Source organism: Triticum urartu, chromosome 2A (assembly GCF_056163025.1).
Source record: "Triticum urartu cultivar PI428250 chromosome 2A, HENAU_Tu73, whole genome shotgun sequence".
Lineage (NCBI taxonomy): Eukaryota > Viridiplantae > Streptophyta > Magnoliopsida > Poales > Poaceae > Triticum > Triticum urartu.
In genome coordinates, this window is record NC_141874.1 from 3952223 (window position 1) to 3975082 (window position 22860).

The 22860-nt window shown below is 44.5% G+C and overlaps 2 protein-coding genes, 1 long non-coding RNA gene and 1 pseudogene across 5 annotated transcripts; 1 reads left to right on the forward strand and 3 right to left on the reverse strand.

Annotated features, from left to right (window-relative positions):
- Positions 1 to 611: 611 nt before the first annotated feature.
- LOC125530406 (D111/G-patch domain-containing protein) lies at positions 612 to 5010 on the reverse strand. Its single transcript, XM_048694808.2, has 7 exons — positions 4933 to 5010; positions 4573 to 4858; positions 2323 to 2477; positions 1947 to 2090; positions 1714 to 1823; positions 1451 to 1601; positions 612 to 1029 (listed from the first exon to the last, which is right to left on the reverse strand). Exons 1-7 carry the CDS (start codon positions 4933 to 4935, stop codon positions 943 to 945), a joined length of 936 nt encoding a protein of 311 aa, XP_048550765.2. The 5' UTR covers positions 4936 to 5010; the 3' UTR covers positions 612 to 942.
- A 172-nt stretch (positions 5011 to 5182) lies between these two features.
- LOC125530405 (uncharacterized) lies at positions 5183 to 9839 on the forward strand. 2 transcript variants are annotated; one of them, XM_087542641.1, is made up of 14 exons: positions 5183 to 5355; positions 5472 to 5575; positions 5692 to 5818; positions 5924 to 6005; positions 6094 to 6164; positions 7285 to 7326; positions 7479 to 7603; positions 7687 to 7780; positions 8079 to 8311; positions 8369 to 8386; positions 8467 to 8572; positions 8647 to 8752; positions 8961 to 9047; positions 9473 to 9839. In XM_087542641.1, the coding sequence occupies exons 1-14, from the start codon at positions 5219 to 5221 to the stop codon at positions 9623 to 9625; spliced, it is 1485 nt and encodes a 494-aa protein (XP_087398767.1). In that variant the 5' UTR covers positions 5183 to 5218; the 3' UTR covers positions 9626 to 9839. The 2 variants fall into 2 exon arrangements, with proteins under 2 accessions (XP_087398767.1, XP_048550764.2); XM_048694807.2 differs by having other exon boundaries at positions 5186 to 5355; positions 8079 to 8386.
- An 898-nt stretch (positions 9840 to 10737) lies between these two features.
- Positions 10738 to 12137, reverse strand: LOC147982697 (uncharacterized). Its single transcript, XR_015615487.1, has 4 exons — positions 12110 to 12137; positions 11900 to 12024; positions 11639 to 11802; positions 10738 to 11535 (listed from the first exon to the last, which is right to left on the reverse strand). It is a non-coding gene; the product is annotated as an uncharacterized LOC147982697 (long non-coding RNA).
- A 118-nt stretch (positions 12138 to 12255) lies between these two features.
- Positions 12256 to 18492, reverse strand: LOC147982698 (putative disease resistance RPP13-like protein 1; annotated as a pseudogene). The gene is made up of 5 exons (XR_015615483.1): positions 18249 to 18492; positions 17556 to 17672; positions 13054 to 17463; positions 12871 to 12982; positions 12256 to 12278 (listed from the first exon to the last, which is right to left on the reverse strand). The product of XR_015615483.1 is annotated as a putative disease resistance RPP13-like protein 1 (transcript).
- Positions 18493 to 22860: the final 4368 nt, after the last annotated feature.

A 22860-nucleotide genomic window follows, 5' to 3' on the forward strand; every position in this document is an offset into this window, starting at 1 on the left:
TGCTGGACCATGCAATGCATGTTCTCTCTCTCTCTCTCACCAAAAAGATGAAGGCCACAGCAGAGGAGGAAGAAAGTGAAACATGAGGCTGGTCAGCTTATCCATAACCCCAAGTGCAACTGGGTTCAGGGCCTGTACTTACTTTTTCAGAGGGAGAAGATGAACAAAAAGACCAATAATTGGATTCTTGTTTTCAACAATGGATGCTGATGTATGCGTGTTTGTTATGTGTGCCTGATGGATGACCATCATGGTCAGTGTTTCTGACATGCCTGCGTTGCACGCACTCACTCGCCCTGCTGCAGATCTGTGCAATAACTTCATACTGAGATGTGGGGGTAAAAAGGTGATCCACATGTACGCATGTAGGTGTGATCTGATCTCTCGGGACTGTTTACATGTCAATGCATGCATGAATGCAACCATGTTCACCATGATGGACCACGGCTCCAAGAGACAGGTCAAGCCAACTGCCTCTCCCTCTCCCAGGGGCTCCATCAACACCAAGCCATTTGCACTTTGATCTGATCAATCACCCTCCCTTTTTACCTGCTTTGTGAAAAAAGTGAGCAAAGAAATACACTTCACCACCCACCGACCGCCGAGGAATCTCGCAAGAATCCAACAATATTGATACAAAAGGTGTGCCCCAACAAAGGGGGGCCATGTTCTTCTAGTTGCCAGCCTGCCATGGCTCAAGCCAGTTACAACCACTCTGATATGGAAGTACAGACAGAGTTGCTCTTACAATGTACCATCAGTTCAATACAATTGACACCGCCCTGTTTGTTCATGGGGTTGGCCAAGATGCCGCTATCCACATCTGCCCAAACCAGCAGCACATTACATGCACGGCATCTTCTCAGGGATGACTTACTGGAATCTGCTGACAAGGCCGGCATTCCCCTCCTTTGTGAGGTATCATGTGAGGGCAAAGGAAGGTCATGCCTCCTCATCGCTGTCGTTTCCGAAGACGGAAGGGACTTTCGTGGCAATCTTTGGCTTCTTGCTCATGTTTCCAACAGGTGCCTGTACATTGTTAGAAGGAATGCTCAGTCAGAATGATCTCACAGAATTAGCAACTAAAGCATGATACATGTACTGTGAGTTTGACAGAAGACAAGCAGGAGATATTTGTGGAATTAGTGAACAGGAGGTAAAAGTAACTTCATTTGTGGTCTGCACAAAGAAGACAGGGATAAGAGGCTAAGATATGAAATTTTTGCACAGCACACAATTGCATATTTTTGCATGAAATTTCAAAAGCGCCACATTATTTGCAACATGTACACATGGTATTCTTTGCACTGTGACAAAAAAAAATGCTGTTTCCGAAGCAGGAGCAGAACATGCTCAAGCTCAGTTCAGAGTAACCAGAATGCATGCACAGTACCCTTTACTTCCATATAGTTATATCAGCTGAACAAAATGTGGTGTTGATGTAAGATACCTTGGAAGGGGTCATTTTGGAGAAGCCAAACTTCAATGTTCGACGCTGATCCTGATTGCCCGGGGTCGGCAAGTTCTTTGGCATAGCTTGCTCTCCTGAGATCTCTGGTTGTTCTTGCTTCTCTTTCTGCTGCTTTCTATGAGCATCTGCCCTGCGAGTCCCATCAAGGAAAGTACAAGTTTAATACACATTCAATGCATTCCTAAGGAAAAACAAGCATTCATCGTGTTTTATTAATTGAGGACAAAGTACAGAATGCATACAGTTGGGCAAATTTTGCCAGCTCCTTCTCTTCTCGCTGTTGCTCACGTTTCTGCCTATCATCACGGTTGCCACTGTTGCCGCTTTGCATCTCTTTCATTTCCTTGAACCTCTGCAGAACCAGAATATACAAAGTGTCATGTTTGGGGGACAAGGATACATGTGTGGCACAAAAATTAAAAAATCACAAAATAAAAATCAACGAGAGAGAAATTCAATAGAGCAAATGCATTACCTTCCTATGATTATGGTCATATGAGCTTAGATGACTCTCAAATTCATATGCCAGCTTGTACTGCTTATTACAGAGGCTGCAAAAGAACGTCTTCTGTATCTCCTTAACCTCACTGCGGATTTTCTGTTCGCGTTCTGCTGTGACCTGGATTGTCATGATTCGCACCAAGCAGGGAAAAGAAGCCACCAAATAAAAAGTGCACAGGATGCTAAAAAATTCATGAGGGTTGATGCTACAACTCCATATCCAAATGGCGCACCAGCATAGGTGCCATGCAGCGCCGCCAATCAGATACCGGTTCTCACAGCTGAAGCATCAACCCGGAAGAATCTCAAAAGAAAATACAGAAATTAGCACTCAGTGTGTGATTGCGCACCTCACGCTTCTTAATATGCTCTTCAGTCTCCTCAAGTTCAACATTCAATCTCTTTCTTTGTACATTGTCCTCAGCTGTGAAGAAGTCATCCTGCTCTTGTTTCCCCACTCCTAATTTTGCATCCCTGATACCGGCTTTTATTGGCTCTAGTATACCTGCATCGGAACAAAGTAATGTATTGTTGAGGTGCAGGAACTAGATGCCAATGCTAAATTGTAAAACGTCTTGGGAAGAACAAAATATCATCTCAGATGAAACTGTAGCGTAAGTTTAGAACAAAAAATGAGACAGAAATAAAAGAAAATATCCAGATCTTCAGTAATATGAAGCACTAGATATACTATGGTTACCAAAGTTGGCGAGAAAACTACTGCAGATTGATCTTCTCCGGATTCTTTTAGAGTAGAATAAAGCTACAGTATGTGCTGTGAGCCTGTGATGGTGGTAGCATACATATGTCCTTCAGAGCATTAAAGGAGACAGAGACTAAATTCTAACTTGAACTTGCTTTACGTTAAGGTTGCAATCATTTGTCAACAGCACTCAATTCAGTCCAGGCAGCTCTCAAACAGTGCAATTGACTTCTACTAGACTACTAGTACTCCAATCCAAAGTCCAAGTGCACTCATTCGATACACCAGAACTTTATAGAAACACATACAAATGTACCATAGAACATTAACATCGATAAGTCCCAAGTTCCAATGGCATGGCCAGAGCCTCTGCATCAAGCACTCCGCCCTTCCAGATCTATCAATATGGACTTTTTGTTCATTGCAGTATCCTCATCTTTGTTTCCTTTAGTTCCTCTCTCTTTCTTCTGTCTGGTTCCAGGTTTGGTGATTGATTTGATCTGAAGGCTTAGGAGGCAGAGAGCCTACATTGATGGGGTTTCACAGGGGTCAACAAAGAGTTGGTGCACTTTCCATGGGGATCGATGACGACAAGGGATGCCACGCTCTCTGAGATGACGTAAGCGCTTGCCACCTGCCGCAAAGTCGCTTTCGTGCATGATTTGTTTTAAGCATCGTTGAGACTCAACGGGTCCAGAAGAGTGTACACGGATGGCCCCTGCAACCTAGACCACTGGACCAACATGATGACACCAATCAATGGTTGATACTCCCTCCGTAAAGAAATATAAGAGCGTTTAGATCGCTACTTAACAATATAACCTAATCGTTTAGGTATGGTTGATCTGCTATGCCTTCAGCTACTGATTCTACTAATTATTGTCTCTTGCTGCATCGGGACAACGAAATGTATTGTTGAGGTGCAGGAACTAGAAGGCAATGCTAAATTGTGAGCCTTCTTTGGTCAATGATGGTATGTCATGGAAAAGAACAAAATAGCATCTCAGATGAAAAACTACAGCAGTGAGTTTAGAACAAAAGATGATGCAGGAACGAAAGAGAACGTTCAATTTTCGGTCATATGAGGTACTCCCTCCGATCCAAAATAAGCTTCACAGTTTTGAACTAAGGTTAGTTCAACCTTAGTTCAAAACTGCGACACTTGTTATGGATCAGAGGGAGTACCAGATACGCTCCTGTTACCTGAGTCAACGAGCAAGCTACTGCAGATCAATCCTCTCTGGATCTTTTAGAGTAGAACAAAGCATTAAATCTACAGCGTCTGCTGGGATGGTGGTAGCAGACTTCTATCCTTTATATTGCATTATTAAAGGAAACAGAGGCTAAATTCTAACCGAAACTTGTTGATTTACACTACGCTTGTTTTCATTTGTTAACAGCAGTCAAACTAGGCCACACAGCTCTTAAGCAGGGCAACTGACTTCTATGGCAGTAAGTGTGGACTCTTATTGCATTGACGAATGACAACGCCCTTTCTCCAAACCCCAAACTCGACGCTTAGCTCGCCTAAATGTGTCCCTAGACAGGCTTAAAATCCAGCAAGACCCCAACCAAGACAAGCTTAAAATTAACATGGTGGTCAGTCAGGCAGGTAATAAAACCAGCACAATGGACATTACGCAACCTGTCCTGCAGCCGCGGCATCAACAGCAGCCTCTGCTATGGTGTCCCCGGCTACTACTGATTGCCCTAATTGTGTCAGTTGCAACTAATTACTAACCGATGAGACAGAGTCTGAAACAGCCAAGGATGATGGCTGACAACAGTTCTTCACAGCCAAGGATGATGACTGACAACAGTTCAGTTCAACTACTGAAGTGAACTGAATCTATCTAGAGGGTAAACAAGCAGCTGAGAGGAGCAGAAAGAAAGAAACCTTGCTCGTTCTTGCCGAGGCCCTTGCCGGACTTCCATCCCATCTTCTGCAGCAGCCGGAAGCCGACGTTGGAGGCGGCGAGCTGCGTGTCGACGGAGGCCTGCTCCAGCCCCTCCGTGTCCAGGTTCTCCACCGGCCGGTGCCCCCTCGGCAGCCGGAACTCCACCTCCTCGTCCAGCCGGTCGTAACCTCCTCCGTACTCCTCATCCCCCGCCTCCTTCCCAGACGGCGGTGGGTTCTTGCTGCCGCTGCCGCTGCCGATGCCGCCGTGGTAAGACCGATTCTCCTGCGCAGCACGAGTCAGATGAGACGGCGGCGGATCTGCAGCGCGAGTCGGTCAGAGGAAAGCAAAGCGCTCACCATGGCTCGCTAGGGTTTTCGCCGGCGCCGGCGCCGGCGACGAGGGTGTGGGGATTGGGTTGTCGATGGGCTCTCTCCTCTACCCTCTCTCTCTTCCTCCTCCTACTAGATAGAAAAATAATCGTTGGTGGGCCCGGCCCGGAAGTGCTCCTGATGGGCCGTGCTGGGCCCAGCCCATTCTCGTGTTGGAATTGGGTCCGAGTTGAGTTGTTAACGACCCGGCCCGCGTGTCAAACGGTTAAACCCTCGTCTGGTCCCGTCTCCCCTCCCGAACTCGGCGACACCAATGGCGCAGCCGCCGCCGCCGCCGCCGCCGCCGACGCCGACGGCAGTGATACCGCGGGAGGCGTGGGAGGGGTGCAGCGTGCTCCTCGACATCAACGACGGCGACCGCCTCGCATTCTTCCGCCTCACCCCCGGCGCGTCCGTACCCTCCCTTCCCCTTCCCCTCTTTAGCTTCCTGCTCCGAAACCCTAGCTAGCTGTCCGTGCGGCCGCGCTGACGTGTCTCTCTGCTGCTGTTGTGTGTGGTTGGCGCAGGACGGTGAAGATAGGGGACAAGAGCTGCTCGCTGCAGCCGCTGCTCGGCCGCCCCTTCGGCTCCCTCTTCCGCGTCGGCCCCGACGGCCTCCTCCCCTGCCAAGGCAAGGATGGTTACACTGTTTTCCCTTGCAGTTCATCTCTGCACTCTACTCATCCAAACATGCTTTGCTGTTTCACCTTAGTAACAACAATGCCTGCCATTACCTTGTTGGTACAGATGATAAGCCGAGAGACGGCGGCGCCGCCGAGGGCCAGCCGCAGGACGAGACCAGGGACAATAGGTCCCTGGTCGACAATAACACTGCACAGACTCTGTCCAGCGAGGACATCGAGGCGATGAAGCGGTGAGGATCCGACCGACCGTTTCCCACGCGGCTTGGCTCAGCAGGATATTTATCTGTCTGTTCTCTGTTATTTAATGAGATCTTGACGTCGTGCGGTTTTAATAGGGAGGGTGCGAGCGGCGATGCGATCGTGGAGGCTTTGATAGCGAACAGCTCCACATTTGGAAATAAGACTGTGTTCTCACAAGTGAGTATGACTTACTTATTGGCTAGTTGATTCCTTGCTGTTTTGGAGGATGCTGAGAGCTGATTTGGTTCGATCGTTTTGGCTGCAGGAGAAATACAAGCTCAAGAAACAAAAGAAATATGCGCCTAAAGTTCTTTTGCGACGCCCCTCCACCAGAAGGTATGTCATGCCGCCCTTTTTCGCGGCAGGAAAAATATCTATATCTTTTTGAAAGCGAATACTGTCAAATCTGTTGTGCTGAATGAGTATGACAATCACATATGTGACCATATGTAGTGTTTATTTATGAATACAAAAATACATCTTCTGATGAGCTCTTTGTAGTGGATGTCTCGTCCAAACTAGTGAACCAATATCTCTGAACTCTCAAGTATCTTCTTAACTGAAGTTTGAAGATTGTTGTACTGTATGAATGAAGTAGGAGAAGTAGGAAAAAGTCATTGATTAATTTGTAATTTCGTACAACAATTGACGAAAACACATCTAGCATATAGGCTGTTGCTTTCTATTTCCACATCACCGCCATCTCTCTATGGCAGTAATCCAGTCTGTTGTGCTTAATCTTACATAGCCTAGCCAACCTTAGGTCACACTAACTTCTACCAGGTAGTGGGCTACAATGTACAATTTGAAGGCATTTGAATACACGCTTCCTCTGTGTTTTTCATCAAGAGATGCAGGAACATAATGATTATATATGCTATCATCATTCATCAATACAATCGAATGTGTGCTTCTTAATCTGAATATGACACGGAACATGGTGTATCAATTTATAAAGTGCGTAGAGAAGGAAAATAAGAAGAAGACTAAAACGAAATGTTTGTGAACTTATAGCCTATGGAATTTGAGTCGCACAGCTGCTCTTTTGAATATTTGTGTATCCTCTGTTTCATTAAAAGTGGTGGTATGGAGTATTCAGAACAAGAAATAACTTGTGGCTGCATAAAAGTCGCAATGCAAATTAATTTGTTTAAGTTGACATATGGATATGTTGTTGGTTGGGATGGGGCTGGGAGGGTTTTAATTTTCTCTTAATAGAGCATGTAAGTTTTCCAGCTTTTTGACTTGAAAGATTACCAGGTGAACTGGATTTAACTCAGTTATTTGGGAAGTTGGCATAATTTTGAAATAACTTTGTTGTAACTTATATTTGCAAGTGTTTGGCACTTGAACAAATAATTGCCTTTTAAATTATGGTCATTGAATTTAGCATATACTACTAGAAGTGGAAGGTGTGCAAAATTGTCTAATATTTTTGTTCCCTTTTATGCTACAGCATTTGTGAGACATATTTCAAGAAGTATCCAGCTCGAATAGGGTAATTAATTCGCTTTCATTACTTGCTGGAGCCAATATATTCTTTTCCTTTTCATCATCATAGTCAATTTCTTGATCTTGTTTCCTAGAAACAACGGAAGTGTATAGCTATAGCACTTAATTACATAACACTGTCTTTTCTGTGTTCCTCAGGTTTATGCGAGTTGATACACTCTCCCTCTTGTTGTCAATGGCAAATGTTGGTGCATATTCAGATGTGCTTGCCGTTGATATGGTTGGGGGTTTAGTTGTTGGAGCTGTAGCTGAACGCTTAGGAGGTAAATTATGCTTGTGCATTGCCGTTTTAATGCATATGTTAGTTTACAATCAATATTGATTGTCTCTTTTATTTCTATTATAGGTACAGGATATGTTTGTAGCACATATCTTGGATCAGCGCCCAGCTCTATAGACATAATAAGAATGTATAATTTGAACAGCGAGATGACCAGCAGGTAAATCCAATTTTTGAGCATTATATGGCTTCTCATTTAAAGATGCTTCTCATTTAAGGAGATAGTCAGTTAGAGAACCTTTGGAAAGCAAGCAGGAGTATAAGTTCATACATTAATCTGAAACATACTTTTTTTACCCTTAAAGTGGCTATAAGACCATACTAAGAATGTTGGTAGTTACATTATTTACAGTTTCCGATAATATGCAGCATCATTCTTATCATTATGTATTATATCTTGAGTTGTCATCTGTTACTTTTATCAGTATGTACATGTAACTGTATGAAGCTCCATTCAGGATTTTCCAGGCACCACTTAGCGACTTGTGCTCCTTGAAAAGTTCTGGCAATGCTCCTGGTAGCGTTCAAGGTGATGCGGTCGAACCTAGTGCAGTACCAGACGAGAGCCTTCAGTCATCCCTGGAAAAACCATCTGATACAGAAGTATCAGATGGGAATGCGCAGTCAACGACAGCGCAGCCAATTGTTATAGAGGCCCCTGAGCCTGCAACGGATGAGCACCTTAATCAAGGTGACATTCCAATTGATATAGAGGCCCCTGAGCCTGCGGATGAGCATCTTAATCAAGGTGACATTTCTATGCCGGGTAAGCAGTGATCAACCTATTACAAATAACTTTCCATGAGAGTGCGATGTTCGACCTACTGATTCTATCTTGATATGTAGATTGCAAAGGAAATAATGGCAATTCAATAGCTCCCAAAGCGCCGAGAGCAGGAAAAGCACCCTCACCGGAGAGGATGAAATATTGGGGAGAACATGGCTTTAGCAGGTAACGCAAAATACACTCCCATCAGTAGAAGACAACTGCAGTATGCATCTAAATATTTTCATTAATATATGCAGTTTGATTGTTGCTGCTCCGGGACATGAGGTGGAGAGTGTAGTTGCTGATTTGCTTCCACTCTTGTCTTATTCGGCCCCATTTGCCATTTATCACCAGTATCTTCAGGTAAATCATTGTTCTTTACAATTGATACAGATGCCAGTTCCTACAAAATGTTTGTCTTGCGGCATTTCTGCAGATTACTTTCCTTTATAGATTGGATTTTCTTTAAAAGTAAATCCTGTCGCTTCCCTGAAAAATTAGCCTGTTTGCTCATTTTGTAAAGTGTGGTTTTGCTGTTACTTATCTTTTGTTTTCTGGTGTCTACATGCAGCCTCTTGCGACTTGCATGCATAGTTTGCAAGTATCGAAAATGGCTATTGGGTTACAGATAACTGAACCCTGGCTTCGAGAGTATCAGGTCAGTACGCTAGGCATTTTTCTTCTTGTTGTTTTTATAAGCCTGATTAATAATTACCAAAGTGTGGCTGTTTATAAACCAATTTTGACAATAAGGAATGTAGAGTAATAAAATGTTTGAAGGTCCATATATGGATTCGTGTCTGAAACCTAAATTACCAAAGTGTGGCTGTTTATAAACCAATTTCGTTGCCACCCTACTTGAGTACTAATAACTGCTGGGTTGTTGTGGTGTGTAATGAGCATGCTTGCAACAAAATTGGTTTATAAATGCAAAAAAAATGGCCTCTGAATTATGAATGCTACTTATAAATTCAACAAAGGGTCTGTGACTAGTGTCGCGAATTATGCAGGTAAATCATCTATAAAAACCAGAAACTGTGCTGATTTCCTTGTTATTTTAATCTCCCTTACCTCTGGATGCAGGTCCTTCCATTGCGCAGCCACCCACACATGCAGATGAACGCGTTTGGTGGGTATATCTTGAGCGGCATCCGGGTACACAAGCCAGACCCGTCGGGAGCACGAGTGCAAGAGAAGTCATCTGGCGCAACGGAGAGCATGCTTGTCTCGTTGTAACTTCTTTTTTCTACGGGTTGCAGCGATACGGTTTGCGTTGCGGCCTAGCTAGGTCTGAGGAGTATACTTGGAAACAAGTATGTCTTGCATCCTTCCCCTGTGGGAAGGACATGTAACATATGCCTGCCGGTATTCGCCTGTGTTGTAACTGTGGTCGATTCACATCCCAGTTTTGACTAATTCTCTCTCCCACCAGTGGACCGTTGATATGCCATAGACATGGTTGTCCACATCATTCATTTACCACTTCCTCTTAAGAATTTACCACCATGAATGATGAATCATACCTAGTGACTTTGCCTACCCAACATGTCCTGTTGTCTGAAGAAACTTGATCCGTTTTGCTGTTCCTCAGAGTCAACCCTCTTTGAATGAGAAAACGAATTTGGAAAAACTAATGTGAAGCACACTTCTAGTTAGTCTGCAAAAGCATATTTCATTGTTATAAAAGCTTTGGTAGTAAGATTTGGACGTTTTTTTGGCAAGGTTTGGGATTTTGGTACTAGAACTCAAATATCTGAAATTTCAAAAACTATTCAGAATTATTTTGAGATTTCTTATTCAATTTTGAGAAAAAGATATCTGCTATATTTGAATTTGATTTCAAGCGTGTCAAAAGTTTTGATACCCACCGAAACCACCAAAAATCAAATGGTGAACTCTTATTTGTAGCTTTGACAATATTTCTCAAGGCCATGGAAATTGTCTGGCCACTGCGAACTCTTGTCCACTAACGCTTAGTATAAATCTATGCCACATTAGCTGGAAAATTACATATGGGTGTGAATATCTGTTGTTATATATTTGAGGGTTATCGCTCCGCTAAGAATTTGGAGGTGAAAAGGATCCTCTCCTGAATTTTGTCAGAAGTACTGCATGAATTTCCCTACATACTGGTGATGCTAAGCAGAGAACACACTCTGATGATGCTAAGTAATTGGTGAAGGAAGGATTTCATGCTAGTTAGAGCTGACAAACATAGTAACAGTTCAGTGTAACTGGAAGGAAAGGTGCGGCTTGCTGTGCCGTCACGGCTCGAGAAGTAAATATGGATGTTGATAGAATGTCTCATCAGACGATGACAATGATAATTTATATTGTATGTAGCATGTCTAAGATGTTTCATCACTTCAAAAGAGAAACTTCATTGTGTACAACATCACAAATTTAACTGCTGCTACCAAGTCTGGAGCACAAGACCATGCAGTTCATGGCGAAGAAAAGAAGCTCATATATTTGACGAGCATCTTGACCTGCTCAATGCACAAAATGCAGTAAAATGGTACTCCTCTTCTCTCCCATGGTGATGATGATATCTTGGGACTTGACACCCCTAATTTGGCGATGATCTACAGGATTTCCGGAACACAACTGAAGGTCATGACTTCAAGCAAGCCAGATGAGATCAGCAGCATTCTTCTGCTGAGAGGAACAAGTAGCAGCAAGACCCAAATAGTTAAGAAAACTAAATTACTCTCAGATCACACCTAGTAGCTAAATTACTCTGAGAGGATGGTCGCGACAGAAAATACATAGCGGATTAAGGATACACGTTCACGCCAGCCAGGACATTGCGGCTGGGATTTACCCCAAGTAGAGGAAGTTGAGCTCTAGGGCTATCAGATCGATCTGGCGTTTTGTACCCATTACAACCAGCGAAAGGTAACTTTTATAATGCTAATAATGTAAAAAAGCTGGTGAGCAAGGAGATAGTAAAAGTAATTCAAATAGTGACAGCTCTAGTCTTCAGAGCCGTTGGATGCACGATCAAGGGTGTGGCATTGTGTCGGAACTCTGTGGAAAGCGGTGGTATGTTGCTGTTAGATTTGATGAAGATAACCGCTGGGTGTCGATTTCTTCAGATAACAACATGACAAGTGTCGATTTCTTCAGAAGATGCAGTCTGATTCCTGACAAAGAGGGGGATGTGTAAGTAATTGCCATGGTTCTGCCGGTCAGGGTCAGATTGTTTTATACTGTACTACACTAATACTGAATGACCGAGATACTAACCAACGCACACACGGTATGAATGTGAGTGATGTACTGGTCGCAGCAATTTAAGTCTGAGGCTACGCTTCTGCTAGCCTAGCCTAGGAAAGGCTTCTTCTTCCTTAGCATTCTTATTCCGTAGACTTGCAATTCAACTCATCACCGTCCTTGGCAGCACTCCAATTCTGAAACGTTTTGTTTTCAAGTCGGTTAAGCTAATAAGAACATGTTAGCTAGCTAGTCTGCTTGTTGCAGAGTTGCATTTCACTGTGGCCTTATTACCTTACATGAAAAACGTTCTGCTGGAGTTGCAGTTCTTGGCGAGAAAACACCTTCAGTCTTCATGAGTTTTGGACAAAATGTAAACACAAATGGCCTTAAAGCCCACCAAACAAACATACGAACACCTGAACAACAAGCCAACAGAAATTAGAAATGCAAGAACACCTGGTACTGACAGCAACATAGCAGTATATGAAAAGGAAAAATGACCTTAATATCAGTAGCTTGACCCGAAGTCTCAATTGTTCCATACTGATGTCCTACTGCTATTTTGATCGTGACACCCAAAATAGGGGAGTAGACTGCCATGTCTTGATGAATAACAATAACCCAAATTTAAATCCAAAATATGAAGAAGCCTATAAGATCGAACAAACACCTGCACAGATAACAAAAACAAATGGTGATCACAGGTTTTGTTGGAAGAAAAGAAGAGAGACTTGCAGAAGGCATTGGCTGATAATGATGTCGATTTTACCAATTTGTGGAAAGAAAAGGGGCGTTGAGGAAGAAATCTTAAATAGTTTCACTACTGTTGAGAAGAAAATGGGAATCTGATATGGCAGGAATAAAAGTCGATTTTTTTTCTTTTTGTGGTTTTGCATGTAATGGCTCCACCTGAAATTAGAACCAAGAACCAAGAGGGAGCCCAGTTATAGTTCAGTTCAGAAGTATGTTGTTGAGAAATCTCAATCAGAAAGGTATTTTGGGTGCAGCCCCATGTGCTTAATCCCCATCTTATTTTCTGCTTCTCCTCTCACATCTACTTTGCTTCAACCAAGTTATCTATTCGATCTAATTTCTGGTTGCTAGATAGATCAACTTCTCTCCTAGTTCATACACTTCTCCACCAAAAAACCCCAAATATTGTTGTTATTAGTGTGTCGTGAAAGATCAGGGCCAATCAGCACACGTGGTGTCCTATCAGATATAGTACAGCAGGAGTAAAGTTCCAGTTTAGATGTACTTACCAGATTTAAGTAGAGGAAGGAAGGCCTTCGTTGTGTCATGCATGTGTTTGAATGGGAAGGGAAGAACTCTACAAGGCTAGAGGAATGTACAAGGGAACTCCAACGCATCGTCCTGCATAGTGGATGGGAACAAACTATGTGTTATTAGGAAAACACACACACACAAAAATATGTTTGTGTTACCTTGGATCACTAGTCAATGATGTCTATTTTGATTTTGGGGATGGTTCCCACTAACCCCCTGCACTGCTGTTTCAGCTCCTCACTGCAGCTGAAGATATCTAGCTTTTCCAGTGAATCCGAGAGGGCATCGTTGGGCAATGACGAGATGGCTGGACAGCAGTTGACTGATAATATCTTGAGGCTGGTAAGGTTACGCAGCCCTGCAGGGAGTTGTTGAAGGTCCTTGAAACTCCAAAACTCTAGTTCCTGGAGGGAGGAGAGGAGTTGAAGGGCGTCCTCTTGCTCCTTGATGAAGCGCTCCATCCCTTCACACCAACTCCCAATAAGTTGCAGCTTGGTGAGGGAGGAAGAGAGGAAACTGCAGACGGGTGCAGCAAAAAGTCCTGCTATGTCATCTGTCCTGAGCTCACGCAGTGTGGATGAAACAAGCTGTGTCTGCTGCTCTTCTCCTCCCTCAGCATCCTCCAAAGCCTGTCTGGGATTGGGATCCCAATCAGCAAAGAATCCAGGGCTGCCCTCGACCTCTAAGTTGTTGAGCTGACCCCCGGTGGTAAGGAGAGACCACAAGCCCTGACATTTCAGATCCTCTCCGCAATTCCACAGTTGTAATCTGCTAAGAGAGGAGAGGTTTGAGAGGGGCTCCAGTGTCCTCAAGCCTTTGGTGAGGAAGGAAATAGGTGACGAGAAAAGGTGAAGGTGGATAGAAACTTTGGGGAGCGCATTATTATTAATCCCTGGAGGGATCGCAAGGCTTGGAGCCCTCCTCCACCAGCCGGGTCCACCAGGACCAGCTCTGGGCAGAAAGTGAAATCCAATTCCCGTAGTGAGTCACGGAGATGAGCGGGGAAGAGCAGCACCCCGTCATCCTCTTCCTCTGCTGCTGCGGTTATCTCTGATGCTTCTTGTGTTGTCTGTTGCACATCCACCCCCACTACCAGCTTTTTTATGTTTTTACAATCCCGTATTTCCAATTTGGAGAGCTTTGGGAGGTGGGGAAGGAGCTCTGTCAGTTCCTCGCCAGTATTACCAGTTAAGCCATCGATCTTGATACACTCAACATGGAGCTGCCATTCCACATCACTCTGACCTCCTCCTAGTGGTCCAACTAGACCAACTGATTTTTTTACAGTCAATGTCCTCAACGAGGTTAGCATCAGAAGGTGCTTCAACTCCAGAAGTCCAGTGTCAGCGTCTCTAGACCGGTTTCTTTATCAAAAACTAACACTTGGTCTATGCTATGCAAATCAGCCTCTCCACTAATCTCCAATTGTGCTCCATTGGATGATTTTGAGTAGAAAAAATGCTCCAGTAACTTTACATTTTTCATCATGACTTGACGCAGACCTTCCATCCAGGAGACGAGGATCGCTGACGAGAACTCTGAACAGCAGCTTACCTCAAGCTCTTGTAGCTTGGGGAACCAATATGGGGAAACAATGTGGTTTGAGAAAGGAAACGCCAAGAGTTTCTTTATCAGAACTTGAAAAAGAGGAAACATGTGAGCAGTCGGTGGCAACAAGTCTCCACCAACGGAAGACTCTTGTTCACCTGTGTAAACCCAATTTTCAAAACTTCCTAGGCCAATGAGTGTAAGCTTTATTAGCCTGCAAAAGCTTCTCTCTATGATAAAATCCTTCAGTCTGGCAATATGCTTCAATTTTAGCTCACAAAGATCCCAAGCCTTCCCTAAAGAAGGGAAAACTTCCCAAGAAACACCATTCAGATAAAGAGATTGTAGAGCTTCAACAGCGAACTCCTCTGCCAGCCATGTTGGACAAGAAGGACCTCCATGCCCTCTAATGCACAACACTTGAAGATCTCCATGAGGTTGAAGGCTCTCAAGAACCGCTGCTTCCACACCAGGCTCAACACTAGACTGCTTAGTATCCCAGCTCAATGTTAACCTCCTCAAGTATCTTTTCTCCATCAATTTTGCTTGAGCTGCTTCTTTTGCTGTATCTATCTTCTCAAGTTTGTAGATGCCAAGCTCCCTTAGCTTGGTCAAGTGCTCTAGTTGCTTTGATTCAAACCCTTCACTTTTTTTATTGACTTGAAATACCTTTAACTCTTCTAAGAGTTTAAGTTTCCCCACATTATAAATATCAGAATGAAGCTGATCGTCACTTGGGACATAAAAATGGCACAATTTGGCAAGGTTACTCATGTCTTCGGGCAAATCATGGCTGCCATTCCACAACTCAAGATTTAGAATCCTTAAATGATAAAATTTAGAGATGCTAAGTGGTAAAAGCATCTCGCTCTCCTTTGTCCCTAGACATAGGTATCGTAGATGGACAAGTCCTGCAAAGTTATGTAACATGGACTCCACGGGACAAAGCATGCTAGGCAAATGAAGAACACGAAGAGTATTTGCTTCCCCAATAAAATCACCAAATATCTTAACAAAGCCTTCAGCCATTTGTCCAAATAACATCAATGTTTGCAATTCTTCAACTTTAAATCTTGTCTTTAGTTCTGCCAATTCACACTTCAATTTTTTACCAGACACTGCATCATATTTACCTAAACCATATGTGCTTATAGACAGGTGACGGATGGATGGCTGAATTTCCATTGATCCAACTTCAGAGAGACGTAAACTGAGACAATCATGGGATGCAACCTTCAATGCCAAATCATGCAGCAGGTCATGCATAACATAACGCAGACCATACTTAGTTTTCTCTTCTCTGAAAAATCCATGGATGACTAACTCATTTAAATTGCTCAGACCTATGTCTTCAAATATTTGGTCTTGCCCATTGGGTATCAAAATATCTAGTCCGATCCATAGACTGGTCAGCTCGTCACTTCTGAAATTGTAATCTTCAGGAAACAATCCAGAATAGGCAAAACATTGTTGCAGATGAAAAGGAAGAAAGTCATAGCTAAGCTTCAAGGCAGGCATAATTTCATTGTCATCGGTCTGCTTCTCCCATCCTTTACTTTTTAGGACCCTTTTCCAGTGACGCAAACTAAGGTCTTTACTCAGTAATCTACCAACAGTTTTTGCTGCAAGAGGTGAGCCCTTTAGTTTTTCCATTATCTTATCTCCAGTCTCAAGCAAAAATTGTTTATCCCTTGGATATTGCTCATCACCAAAGACAAATGCAAGGAATAACTTTCTAAACTCTTTAGACTCTAAACCATTCAACTTAATTGAGTGGCCAGGTGTTTCAACCTTCTGTGCTATTGCTTGAAACCGTGTTGTGACGAGAATCATGGAACCCTTTTCCTTTGATTTATTGAGTGTCGACAATAATTTTCCCCAGTCATCCCCATTATTAATCTTCCATATATCATCCAATACAAGTAAGAACCTTTTAGATTTCAATCTTTGGTCAATCAACTCTTCTGTTGTACTATACTCTTTTTCACTTTCAACTCGAGGAGTGTATAGTTTAATCTGTTCTAGCACCTTATCCAGATTGAAACTGAAAGACACACATATCCAAATCATGACTGGAAAATGATTCAGCACTTGCTGGTTGCGATATATGTGTTGTATGAGAGTTGTTTTCCCCATTCCCCCCGAACCAACAACCGGAAGCACAGTTATACCCTTGTCACAGTATTGACCCTTGGTGATGTCCTTTATGATGCTATCCATGACACGGTCCCTCCCATACAGTTTTGGCTCGTCAATTCGACCCTTGGTGATAGGACGACACTGGGCAATGTTTGAGACACTTTTAGGGTCACAACTCTGCAAAAGGCCATTAACATCCTTCCGCACAAGCTGCAATTTCTCTGTGATGTCCTTCATCTTTATTAGAGAAATCAACCCTATTAAACTCAAACTTTGGCATTTCTTGCACACTGCCACAATCTTTCTCACTTATATGTGGATCCCGGGAAGATGAGCAAGGGAGGAGTTTACCAATCAGCTTGGGCATGCATCCGCTGACTTCTTGAATGGTGTCTTGTGCTGAGGAGGATTCGCCGGGTGACCTCTGCCGGCGCTTAGCACGCTGCCAAGGGCAACAGCTGACCAGTTTGCCAACAGCTTTGGCGGTGTGGCGAGCATTGAGGGCGAGGTCGTGGACGCCACCCTTGCCGTGCTGGTCGGCAGCATTGTACGTGCTGTTGAGCTCGTCGTGGATGCGGAAGTAGTCCAGCTCGTCCAGCAAGTCTTGGGCAATGTGCGCCGAGTCCTGCAGCCTCTGCAACAGCTCCTCCATGGCCGGACCACCGATCTCCTTGCGGCCAGCATTTTCAAGCGTTGCTTGCACGAGCAGCAGTTCCATCCTGAGGGCCTCGACGTTGGGACCAAAGTTCCTGGTGGCCGCCCAAGCCTCCAGCACACCATCCGCGACGGGGGCTAGCGCCTTCCCCACTACCCATTGCGCCGCGCCGAGGGCCACGACGGCCATCCTCCGGTGTGATGCAGGGACGGACGACACGTGGCGCCTGCATCAATCAAGGAATCAAAAGGAATTTGATGTTAAATCGGCTGCTAGAAGCTGCAAAGTAAAGGGGCGGAGTGCGTGTATAGTACGTACGTTGGCGCAAGCGCGCCTGCCCGCCTTTGCTGCAGGTGACGGATGCCGCTGCCTACTACCTAGCTGCTGCTGCAAATGGGGGGTTGAATCGCAGCACAGCAGTCCAGGGATGGGTACCTATTGAGAATTTGCAATCACAAGAGAAATATAAATGAAGGCATCAGGCCAAGAATTTCCAATCACATTCTTTAACTTTATACTACCATGGGAAGCACATACAGATGGTTAAAGAGATGTTGTTTATTTCTTTGTGTGTGGTCAACCAAACTTAGGCATTTACCCGTATATATATATATATACATATATATATATATATATATATATATATCGTTATTCAAATCTCAGAAAATGCATTCCATATTGTTTTCTTTATTTTTCAAATCCAAACTTAGGCATCCTCCTTTTCCAAAAAAATAAAAAAAAATTGCATATTGCATCTCAGAAATCACGAGAGAGGGAGAGAAAGAGGAACATATCAGGATTGGTTTCTTTATTTTTCAAATCCACGACGGTAGCTAGCACATAATAATGCCTCGATGCTTTATTTATCTTCATTCTTGTACTCCTACCAACTATGGGAGGGAAGAAGCAGCAGCACGTAATATTATTGCTTAAAGAAAACTCGTCTAATACTAGTCTAGTCCGCCCTATCAAATTGGTTAGACAGACAGAGAGAGGGAGCGGTGATCTGACCTCTGACCTGTGCTGTCCGGCGGCGGTAGGTTGCGGCTGGTTCAGATCCGGGAGCCGACGTTGACGGCGGTGAGAGGGCGAGGTGACGGAAAGGAAGCGCGTTCCCGGACGGCGAGGCGGAGGTGAAGAGCAGCAGGGGCGGGGAGCGGAGAGCAGGGCCAGGGGAGCGCCGGACCGCCCAGCTCAGCTCAGCTAGCTTGAGAGAGCGAGGAAGAGCGTAGTAGTTGTCACAGTGCTCCCATCTTACCACCTCTGGATCTAATTCTAGATCCATCGGACGCGCACTGTTGCCCCGTAATAATGAACTACAGTATATACTGTATTATACAGTGTAGTATTTTTCTTTTAATTTCCTTGACTTCACCTCCACCTCAGATTCTTCTTTTTTTAATACCCCCAAAGTCTTTACCTACAGTATTGTACTCGCTCCGTCTTAAAATAAAAGGCGCCGTTTGACTTTTGTGATTTTCGTTGCGCAATTTTGACTACAACTTTCAAGTATTATGTATCCATAAAATAAGTATACAGACATATGAAAAAAAATTGTTTTGCAAGACAAATATAACAATGCCATTTATCCATGTTGTCTTGGTAAATTGATGTACGCTTTTATTTTTATTTACCAGCTAGTTAGAGCATCTACATCAAATCTGACCCACCTTAAATCTTTTCTTTCACAATCAGATGCATCAATTGTGAAACTTCAAATACATGTAGTTACATTCAACGTAGTAAAGCCTAATCCAGATCTCTAAGACGGCGCTCGTTCGGCTCCATTCGTCTTGTCCATGTCCGACGGCCGGCTGAGCCTCTCGGAGTGGAGAAGAGTGGATTAGATAGGGTTTGGTCCGACGAGCGAATGAGGACGAATATATGTGGGGTCGAGGCAAGCCACCGTACGTCGAAGGTTTGATTCGTCGCTAGGAGGGCCTCGGAGTCAACCTTGCCTGTCTGGTGGACATGGGCTGCTGGGAGCTCGCCTTTTGCCCAGATGTGGCAAGGCGGGGCGGTGGCGGCCAGATTTGGTCAGCCCGGGGGGTTGGCACGGACCTGGGGAGCGTCCAAGGGTGGGGAAGGAGGTGCCTTCCCGCCCGTTCCTTTGGTTGTCGTTGCTCAAGCATGGGGCGGAGATGGAGTTGGGGCCATCGATACCGAGGCAGCGGCCTTGGTGGTGGGAGCTGCGGTGCTCGTGGACGGGGCTTACAGCTCAGGTGGTGGCTGGTTGTCATGATTGCGTCAGCGGTGGTGCGGCCAGTACTGTGCGACGACTGGGGGGAGGGGTGGTGCAGCAGGCGTCCTCGTGGCATGTTGTATTCTGCCTTGGAGGCGAAGAGGTCTTGCCGGGGTGAAAATCTTCTCTGGCTCTACCATGCCGACGACGGTGGTGCCTATGGGCGTCGTCTCCTTCTTGAAGGTGTCGTTGCGGTTTCTCTCCATCCTCCGTGTTGCTCCGGGGAAAAACTTTTGATCCTTGGATCTGATGGTGGCGGCGCTCCAGTGTCGTGTCCTTCCTGAAGGCACTGCCTTGGAGCATTACGGTTCGTCATGTATGGCTTCTTCTCTTCGTGGTGAATCACTCACGGTTGAGGGCTCTGGAGACGTCAAGCAGCTAGCTTTCCTGTAGTTTGCTTGGTGCGTTTTTGGGGTTGTGAAGCTTTCGCAATCATCCTGGTATCTTGCCTTGGATGTGTGTATGGTCTGTCGAATTGTTGTGGTGGGTGTGTTTGTTTGAGAGTTTGTGTCGGTTGGCTCGATGATGGGTGCTTTATATACAAAGCGGAAGAACCCTTTTTGGTAAAATCTACTCCTTCAGTTCTAAAATAAGTGCCTCAACTTTGTACTAACTTTATATATGTTTAACTTTCTGATTTTGTGATGCCTAGAATACAAAATCGGTAGTTGTAGGCTTCTAGCTTAAAGAAAAGGCCACCTAACCCAATAATTCGTAGGGCACAGGGCAGGAGTTGTTGTTTGCAAATTTGAACAGATAAACACACTTTTTTGGGGGGGCAAAGAATGGTTCGTCAGTGCAGTAGTTTAAATAAAGTCTAGTTGTAATAATTGGGCGCGTGTGTAGAAAGAGCGAGTGTGGTGGTGTAAAAAGTGCTCAAAGCATTCCAACTTAGAAAAAGTGCTCAAAGCGATCTGATCTGATCCGGATGGGACACGCACTGTTGATGCTGTCTGGTGATCTTTTGAGATCTAATATGAGTAGTATTTTTTTCCATGACCTGCCAAAGTCTTACGGAGTATTCCTGGCTATCTTACTATAGATGAATAGGTTTTTCTTTTGAGGCATCCATCATCCTGCAGTAACCTTTTTTGTCATGGTCACCAGAGCAGAGCAGTACTAGTGTGATTTTCTGTTCAAATTGATGTGTAGTCAGACTTGCTTCATTTTCAACAATTTGGTTGCAAGAATAGCTCCCTTTTGCTACTAACTAGGATATATGCTTATAAAATTCTGATGCTCTCAACTGTCTAATTTTCAGCTCGTGCGGTGAGATGTGGGTGTAGTGCTTTGGCGTTGGTGCGTGCATTCCATCACTGACGGACGATATATACGGGCATAAGCACAAGCAAGCACATGGCGGGCGACAAGGCATGCAGGTGAGGTGGATGAAATTAAGCTGACTCACCTCACCCTGTGGGTGGCAGTGCTTCCACTTCTTGCTCCATCGGACGGAACAGAGAGGCGTCCTCGTCCTTGTCCGCCGTTCCACCGGTGTCTCCCCGCCGTCGCCATCGTCTGCTTGTTGCTGTTGGACAGCAGTGCGCGCGGTGTGTTGCAAGCCCCGGGTACATGTGCCATACCGCTTCGCCTCATCCCTCATGTGGTTTGTTTTCTTCTTCTAATTTTACTACTTTCCCTCAAAGCAAAATTCTATTTTCTACTTTAAAAACAGCGCTTCTGAGCCAAGGGAAGCAGGGAAGGGATTGGAAGGAGCGACGGACGGACGTTGAATGTAAGCAGGGGACACGTGGACGAATTTGGGCTAGGGTACGCACAGGATGGGCTTTGCAGCCGGTGTCCACGTGGACGAATTTGGATCAAAGTCATTCATCTCTAGACAAAGAAGTCAATCGCGGGTGGTATACTTGGTGCTGCGCGTCTTGTGTGCAATTGCAAGAATCCACGACGAGACTTTTCTTCCTTGTACAAATTTCTTTCACCGGATAATTTGGCACTGCCATGCATGCCAACGTACTGATTCAAAACTGCACTACTTAACATATATATCTCAAATGTCTGGGCAGACCGTTCGATCAATGACCGGTTAAAAGAAAACGACGCTCAAACCACGAGCAATCGTTCGGGCTTTCATTTCCTCGCTCACAACGAGTGCGACCACGACGGCTGCGAGCGCCAATTCACCTACTACGAGCTTGCAGATCACCGCGGCGCGTGCCCACGCGGACCCAGCATGTGCCCTGAGCCCGGCTGCTTCGTCGTCGGTCCGGCGACGGCGCTCCTCGAGCACCAGACCACCGCCCACTCCATGCCCGTGCATAAGGTCCGTTACGACGACGTCCTCGATCTCAAGGTGCCGGCATCGCTGGAGCAGCAGCATCTGCTGCTCGGGGAGGAGGATGACCGTGCATTCCTCATGGTTGGCGGCACACACGGCTCCGGCGCGGCTCTATCGCTGGTGTGCATTAGGACGGAGGCGATGACGTCGCCGCAGTATAGGTTACAGGTGTGGACGAATGTGTCGCCGCCGTTGTGCGACACCGTCCACGTGAGCTTCAAGGTGACGAGCAGCATGACACCCGGTGCGGTCACTTTCGAGGAGCTGACCTACCTGAATGTGCAATCAGATTGTTGTTCGGCATAACAAATTGGATAGGCATGGGGTTAAAGTAAATAATGGTTATACTGAACTTTTATACTAGTATAATTTTTCTATAAATTAATTATCAATGATTAGCCATGTGAAATATTGTTAAATAATAATTATGATCTTCTTGGTGATATTATTCTATCTTTCATCATAAATAAATATAAATCCATCATGCTAACTTCAACCAGATTTAATTTGTACATAAAAACTATTTTGCTTTATTTTAACTTTGGGACATTGGCACTTTATAAGATATGTTAAAGAGAACCTTCTAAATGCGTGAACAAAAAAAGAAAGACAATATCCGAAACCTCGACATCGTTAATTTGTGACACTTTAATAAATTATAGAATGTGCATTACCTTCTGCAAATATAGTGTATATATATATATATTAGTGTGTTCTTGTTTTTGTATATTTTAATATCTTAAAATATCCTAATAGAGATCTTTAAAGCGTTTCCTCCAACTAATATCTTGAAAATGGTTTATAGTGTAAGATCATGAACACACAAATAGGAAACTCTAGAATACATAAGTTTCAGATGTGAATTTTTTTATATGTGAGACATATTTCAAGGCGTACCCAACTCCAACAGGGTAATTATTTCTGGGTCATTACTTGCTAGAGCCTATATGTTTTTTCCTTGTCATTATCATTGTCAATTTCTTGATCTTGTTGCCTAGAAACAACTCAAGTGTGTAGCTATAGCACTTAGTTACTTCATGTTGTCTTTTTTGTGTTTCCTAGGTTTATGCGAGTTGGTGTGC

Bases quoted from the DNA above. Each gene is read 5' to 3' on its own strand.
- LOC125530406 (XM_048694808.2), bottom strand. The intron at 2,091-2,322 runs GTGCGCAATCAC...ATGACAATCCAG, and splicing joins AGCATATTAAGAAGCGTGAG to GTCACAGCAGAACGCGAACA. The intron at 1,602-1,713 runs GTATGCATTCTG...TGGGACTCGCAG, and splicing joins CTGGCAAAATTTGCCCAACT to GGCAGATGCTCATAGAAAGC.
- LOC125530405 (XM_048694807.2), top strand. From the start codon at position 5,219: ATGGCGCAGCCGCCGCCGCCGCCGCCGCCGCCGACGCCGACGGCAGTG. The intron at 7,327-7,478 runs GTAATTAATTCG...TGTGTTCCTCAG, and splicing joins AAGTATCCAGCTCGAATAGG to GTTTATGCGAGTTGATACAC. The intron at 9,048-9,472 runs GTCAGTACGCTA...CTCTGGATGCAG, and splicing joins CCTGGCTTCGAGAGTATCAG to GTCCTTCCATTGCGCAGCCA.